At 36.6% G+C, this 7,199-nt stretch overlaps 1 protein-coding gene and 2 non-coding genes across 5 annotated transcripts; all 3 read right to left on the minus strand.

The window, feature by feature from the left end:
• Window positions 1-792: 792 nt before the first annotated feature.
• TRNAP-AGG lies at window positions 793-864 on the minus strand. Its single transcript has one exon. It is a non-coding gene; the product is annotated as a tRNA-Pro (tRNA).
• Window positions 865-2,728: 1,864 nt separating this feature from the next.
• TRNAP-AGG lies at window positions 2,729-2,800 on the minus strand. The gene has a single exon. It is a non-coding gene; the product is annotated as a tRNA-Pro (tRNA).
• A 318-nt stretch (window positions 2,801-3,118) lies between these two features.
• On the minus strand, window positions 3,119-6,815 carry LOC109182501 (U1 small nuclear ribonucleoprotein C-like). 3 transcript variants are annotated; one of them, XM_019332625.1, is made up of 6 exons: window positions 6,678-6,815; window positions 6,361-6,395; window positions 6,198-6,240; window positions 6,029-6,070; window positions 5,685-5,934; window positions 3,119-3,726 (listed from the first exon to the last, which is right to left on the minus strand). In XM_019332625.1, exons 2-6 carry the CDS (start codon window positions 6,366-6,368, stop codon window positions 3,464-3,466), a joined length of 606 nt encoding a protein of 201 aa, XP_019188170.1. In that variant the 5' UTR covers window positions 6,369-6,395; window positions 6,678-6,815; the 3' UTR covers window positions 3,119-3,463. The 3 variants fall into 3 exon arrangements, with proteins under 3 accessions (XP_019188170.1, XP_019188169.1, XP_019188171.1); XM_019332624.1 differs by having other exon boundaries at window positions 3,119-3,729; window positions 6,678-6,814; XM_019332626.1 differs by having other exon boundaries at window positions 5,694-5,934; window positions 6,678-6,813.
• Between the last annotated feature and the right edge of the window lie 384 nt (window positions 6,816-7,199).

Here is a 7,199-nt window from a genome sequence, read left to right on the forward strand (position 1 = left end):
ATCTATATTATAATTTTCACAATACGAATAATAACTAAGATAATTACATTTAGAAAGCAAATTTCAAATTTTGTATGAGTAAATTTAAACTCTAATTGAACATATTTTTTTTATATGATTATATAATATATTCTTTATGCACATCTCATTCCATAAACCCAAATGTCATTTTATAAATCCAAGACCACTTTTTGTGGAGATAATTCAAATGTATTTTTTTCTTTTAAAAGTCCTAAGTTTAGACATCCAGAAAAACATTAAAGACCCATACGATATATACATTTATATATATTTAAATTTTTATTTATGGCTTAAATGATTTTTTTTTTTAATTCTGAAGTCCAATAATTGACCCACGGCCCACAACATTTTTATTCCATAATTTTTGTTATGAGCGAGAAAAAAAATAGCTATTTTATTTTTCAAATGTTGTGTTTTTTTTTAATTATATATATATATATATATATATATATATATATATATATATATATATATATATATATATATTAAAAGATGTTGGGACTATTTTATATTTATAGCTAGTAATAATAATAATGTTGGTAATTAATTATAACATTAATTACTTCCCAACCATATAGCTTTATTATATGTAAGATGTAACATGACTATTTTTGGTCCTCTGTCAATGCTAATGATGGCAAAGCTAGTCTTAGAAAACTTCATATATCTCAACAATTGAAAGCGGTTAGCAAGGTTCAAGTTAAATTTACAAAAAAAAAAAATCTATTGATTGCACTAAGTCTAAGAAAAAAAATTAGATTTATATTTAAAGGGGCATTTTGAGAATTGAACTCAGGACCTCTTACACCCTAAGCAAGAATCATACCACTAGACTAAATGCCCACATTTAATTTATTAAATTTGTTGATAGTGGTTAGCAAGGCTCAAGTTAAATTTATCAAAAAAATAAATTAAAAAATTATCTATTGACCACACTAAATCTGAGGACAACACCATGATCAATTAATCTTCTATTTGGGGCATCTAATGATGGCAAAGCTAGTCTTAAAAAACTATATATATCTCAACAATTGAAAGTTGTTAGCAAGGCTCAAGTTAAATTTACCACACACAAAAAAAGGAGTTAATTACCGACTATGAGGATTTTACCAATTTGGTCATCGACTATCAGAATTCCTCAATTTGGTCCCCGACTATGGCATTTTTACCCGATTTGGTCCTAAGTGTTATTTGCCGGTCAAACTTAAAGGGAAATTTGGAGATTATTAAAAAGAATTATTATTACCTCATCATCTTCAATCCAAATTATTATTATTATCTCCAATTTCTAGACAATATCATCATCATCAATGCCAACATGCCATTTCTTCACTAGACTTCACCCTTCATTCTCAACATCAACTCAACACCATAGCCGATCACCTCTCAACTACACCGCCGGACACCACCACTATCCACAACTTCGCGGATGCCGCCGGAACATTCCGCCGTCGCTGCACACCAGTCAACGATGCCTCCAACTGCTACTGCTAGGTTAGCAGAGAGGGGGGAATGAAGGTAGAAGGTGGGAGCTGCTACTGCCGGAGCTCCTCCAAGACTGTCGTCGCGATAGGAAACGAGAGAGGGAGACTGTTGCTCGCCACTGACCTGCTCTGCTTCGCCGGAAAAAGACATCGCCAGAGTTGCTTTTGAGATGAGATAGGCGAAGGAGAGAGAGATAGAGGTCCACCGATGTGCCTTGCTACTGCCACTGGACAACACTTCGTCGATCTACAGTCTGCGTCGTCGACGAGTGATGAGCGAGGGTGAGAGGTCGCCGAAAAAGAGCTAGCTGAAACCAGAAGTCACCGCAGATCTGCACGCGTCGGCGCTCTGCTCGCCCACTGATGTAGGGTTATAGTTGTCGCTTGAAAGATAGATGATTTCTCAACTCATTGCTCAAAATTTCGGCTGGAGTTGTGCAATTACTGTTTCGTATAGTATTTGGAACTTCAACAATTAGAAGGTTTTGTTTGTCTGAAATAATAAGGCAAAACGTGGAATTAACTTAGACAGTCGAGAAAGGAAACAATGTGCAATTACAAAAATGTCCTCAAGTTTATTGCCTTAAACAAACTGGTTTGACTTTAGGACCAAATCAGGTAAAAATACCATAGTCGGGGATCAAATTGAGGAATTTTGATAGTTGAGGACCAAATTGGTGAAATCCTCATAGTTGAGGGACCAAATCGGTAATTAACTCCCCAAAAGAATTATCTATTGACCACATTAAAGTCTGAGAAAATAAAGTTGGATTTCACATGGCTCAAGTTAAATTTACCAAAAAAAAAAAAAAAAAAAACTATCCATTGACCACAATAAGTTGAGGACAGCACCATGATCAGTTGATCTTCTATTTTACAGTTTACACCAATTGCATATTCTGGAATTATTAAAAAATTAAAGGAAAAATAGGCTCAAGTTAAATTTACCAAAAAAAAAAAAAAAAAACTATCCATTGACCACAATAAGTTGAGGACAGCACCATGATCAGTTGATCTTCTATTTTACAGTTTACACCAATTGCATATTCTGGAATTATTAAAAAATTAAAGGAAAAATAGGCACCAGCCAACCAGGGGTGAGCAAATAAAAATTCGGATTCATTACAGTTTACAACAATTGCATATTCTGAAATTATTAAAAAGTTAAAGGAAAAATAGGCACCAGCCAACCAGGGGTGAGCAAATAAAAATTCCGATTCACAGGGGCATTCCGAGAATTGAACTCGGGACCTCTCGCACCCTAAGCGAGAATCATACCACTAGACCAAATGCCCACATTTGTTCTGGATTGGCGCAGGTATATATTAGAACCTTATTATTAAGGACAGAAATATATTAGACCCTAAAATAAAGCCGATTTACTGCACAACGCAAATGCGGATATTTGACCAGTCCTGTAACTATTTCATACAAATACATAGCTGCATATTGACAGTGGAACAAGTGCAGAATAGCAAAATACAAAGCCAATTTAGTTTCAAACATGTAAGAGAGTTACCATGTCTTTGAAACTATTTAACATTCATACAAATACATAGCTGCATATTGACAGTGGAACAAGTGCAGAATAGCAAAATACAAAGCCAATTTAGTTTCAAACATGTAAGAGAGTTACCATGTCTTTGAAACTATTTAACATGATAGTGATGCCAAAAAAATGTATTACAAAATTTGGTGTCATAATATAATGAGAACACTTCAATGTTATATATCCAAATGCATACAACATAAATTCCTGCAAGTAGTTCTTAACTCCAATAAACCTAGAATGCCAAAAAATGTCAGGCTATATTCTAAGATTTTTCTACACCAAACCCAATGGGGAAGAAATTATGTCCCCTCTTCAGGGTATTTCTTCCAAAAGCATCCTTCTCACCAACTCGTATCATGGAGCAATCACAGGTAAGTTTGGTGCACAAACATATATCTTAACCGGACTAATGGTTAGGCTCAGGAGGCACATGAGAGTTACTCGAGTTATCACCAGCCGCACTAGTTGGCACAGGTATACCACCTCCTTGAGGCATAGGAGGAGGAGGTGCATACATTGGAGGGGGACCAGTAGGTGTAGTCATTCCTGCACTTCCCGGAAGTGAAGTTGGAGTACCCATAGGTGGCCTTGGAAGACTATTTAATTGACCAGGGATCGGGGCACCAGGAGGTGCCATCATAGATGGCATGGGTGGACCAGATACATAACCTGGAAACATCACAAGACAGGCAATTGGAATGTTAATTGAAAGAGCATAACAAGGAAAATATAATTCAGGTATGGCACAAATTTATTACTTATTTGGGGTGACGAGGGAAACCCGCAACCACTACCTGAGGGCATGGTTGCAGACTTGCAGTAGGCGCTAGTCGGGTGGTAGAGTAGCGCCTAGCGCCTAGGTGGCTAAATATTAATTAATTAATAAAATTTAAAAAAATAAAAAAAAAACAGTGCTGGGTTATATATATATATATATATATATATCAGCGGATTTGTTCAGAACAAGGGTCCAGATTTATTCTATTCTGTTGGTAATAATGTAACAATTCTGTTCGTAGGAACAAAGAGAAACAAATTTATTCTATACTCGATAAGTACCAATACGCAACGGGGGTTGATACCTTTTTCTATGAGCGAAAGGGTCCCCATTTATTCATCATTAGAAGGCCCAATTCGTAAGAATTTTACTATATTCATTATTCATTCTGCATTTTTTATGACTTTAGGAATTTTTATAGTCTATAGAATCTATTCTATGTATAAAAGAAATACGATAAAAACCAATACTCAATACTATAATATAAAGCCAATCAAACCCTATTTTATATATATATATATATATATATATATATATATATATATATATATATATATATATATATATATATATATATATATATATATATATAAAATTAAAAGAATTAGCAAGGCCAACTCGGTCAAACTCGCCGCCACTCGGCCGAGTTGGGTGCCTAGGCGGCCGGCCACCTAGGGGGTAATTCGCCTCGGCCTAGGGGTGCCTAGGCGGCTGCCTAGGCCGATTTTTGCAACAGGTGTGCACGGGGTAAATCCCACCTTGTGACCCTAAACGGCAAAGGAACACAAGGTGGTAAATCAGCCTAAGTTGCCCATAGCTGACCGGCTCAAACTAAGAGGGTTGGGATTTGAACTTGTGACCTTGTGGTTACAAGTGTGTATCTTTAGCCATCTTGACTGGGGTTATCCCCAAATTTATTGCTTATTTGTTTGGGGGGAAGATATACAATGGCTGAGCAGGAGGATGCCAAACACATTGCTCATAAAATACTAGCAAATGGAGAACCTTTAGAAAATAAGCAAGCAATGAAATGAGGCCATCTAGAGATAACCATTTCAATTCACATTATATCAACACACATCACAGTGTTAGTTCCAAGGTGTTGGGAATATCATATTATCATATATGGGCAGCCTCAAGGATTGAGCTAAAATATATGGCCATATGGCACTATGGATCAGCCAAGTATACTTCCTCGGACGCTCCAGATATCTAGCAGACTCAGTGGCCATTTACAGCAATCTTAGCAATGAGCTCTGTTATTTAATGACTCCATCAGTTTGGCTAAATCATGTACTGAACTAACTCATAAAGCTGACCTAATGAATGACCCTTTGGACGAATACGCTTAGGCAGATGGGCTCATTACACGCACTCTTCCGCCAGCTCATCACACTAGGCTCCTTGACTCAGAGAGTCAGAGACAGCCTCAGATTATCATTCCCCAGATTGAACAATCAACACCAAAATAATCCCTCTAAATGACAAAACCAACTAGAAGACAGCCATTACATTTTGATAGAAGTACAATTAGTATAGCAGCATTTCCCAAAACTGCTCACTAACAGCCATCTAGTTGGGTTGTTAGGCAATGACACAAGGTATTCTACTTCTTCAATCAATTCTCTCAAGTCTCACCCCAAGAGATCATTTAATAAAAATGCAGTTTTCTGGACATAGAAAGTTAGAAACCAAAAAATATAAAATAAAAATTTTTCCACATGAGGATAGAAATACTTATCTCAAAATATTCATAATAACGTGGGAACTACAGACTCAATTAAACAAAAAGAAGCAGTAGAAATTATGGAACAAGAAGTTTGCATAAATGTTGACACGCTGCATATACCTGGTGCACCAGGCAGTGGTCGTAACATTGGTGGCCGAACTCCTGGGATTAAGTGAGTACCCGCTGGTAATTGAGGATTGCCTGGCATAGGAATTTGCCCTGGGGCAGGAAAAACAGGCAGACCGGGTCTCATTTGTGCATAAGGAGGAGCAGGTGCCCTAAATGCTACAAGGTGCTCCTTGACCCTTTGGTCAATCAAACTCTGGTTAAGTTGTGCCTCATATTGTTGATAATAACTCCTCACATTAGCCTGAACAGATATAAACATATCTGACTCATAAATTACTGTAAAGTAGTACTCCACAAAATTTAGCAGATTATGTTCCAAAAGCTATACACAATACCTTGTGTTTATATCCAGAATTATGCTGCTTTCTAACCGAAGGCTGTAACACAAGATTCGCAGAAAACAACTCGAGTCAATGAAATACTTTAAACTTCGCTAACATTAACAACTTCAGGAGGTTTAAATCGGAAATAAACAACGAAGGGTTCTTCGATAAGGTGACTTACAGAATCATGTGTCAAGTAAGTGTCACAATAATCGCAGTAATATCTGGAAAAAAAAAAAAAATAGAAGAACTCCAAATTAGGGAAGTGGGTACATTTCTAAGCCAGATGAAAGACGACGACTTTAATTACACAGTTTAAGGTCTCTTTCGGACTGGAGACATACCGAGGCATCCCTTATCTATGGGCCGCGCGAACAACCTGCAAATTTAAATTAAAACCGTTCAATGTAATCACTAAAGCTGGCAAAACAGCGAAATCCCAGAATAGCATATAGCTCATCTATAGGGGTTTTAGCATCGCAACCCGAAATTTAGCCGTACAATGTAAGCACAAAAGCTAGGAAATTCTCTTTATATTGTTCAATATTTTTGGTTGTCCCGTCGGGGTTGAAGGATTAAACGGGCATTAATAGCGAGAACTGAAAAAAATAAACAAGAATGATAGGAGCGAAAGGTGAAGAAGAGTGGAGACGAAACATACCAGGGAGTCAGGGGTTGTGTCACTGGAGCGAAGCAATGCAGATCACGGAGAGAGAATTGGTGCTCAACCTCAACCCTAAATAAAATAAAATTCGGAGTGAAAAATAAGAAGAAAATCTAGGGAAGAAGGGGAATTTTAAGCCAACCTATGAGTTGTTTTCTTGAATCAGCCCCGTGAGGATTTTTTTTTTCTCTTATTTTTTGGGTGATAATAGATTAATAGATTTTCTTTTCTTTTTTTTTTTTTTATAAAAAAAGAAAAAAATTCTGATGAGGGGTTCACCCGTGGTGACTTATAATCACCTTAAATATGCAATCTAACACAAGGTCTATGCCGGCGATGCTTGATTCCGACATGATCCCTCATGATACAATCTCGAACAGCTAGAGGCGGTTCGGTTAAAATTTGAGCCCCAATGGATGATGCACTGAGTGTGAATTTTAAAATGATTTAATTTCAGCAATGGTCTTCCGACTATATTGATTTTTTAAAATTAGTCATTAACTTTTAGTTTGGACAATT

This window comes from Ipomoea nil, unplaced genomic scaffold (assembly GCF_001879475.1).
Source record: "Ipomoea nil cultivar Tokyo-kokei standard unplaced genomic scaffold, Asagao_1.1 scaffold1074, whole genome shotgun sequence".
NCBI classification, from domain to species: Eukaryota; Viridiplantae; Streptophyta; class Magnoliopsida; order Solanales; family Convolvulaceae; genus Ipomoea; species Ipomoea nil.

Bases quoted from the DNA above. Each gene is read 5' to 3' on its own strand.
- LOC109182501 (XM_019332624.1), bottom strand. The intron at 6,071-6,197 runs GTAAGTCACCTT...CTTGTGTTACAG, and splicing joins CTTACTTGACACATGATTCT to CCTTCGGTTAGAAAGCAGCA. The intron at 5,935-6,028 runs GTATTGTGTATA...ATATCTGTTCAG, and splicing joins ATTCTGGATATAAACACAAG to GCTAATGTGAGGAGTTATTA.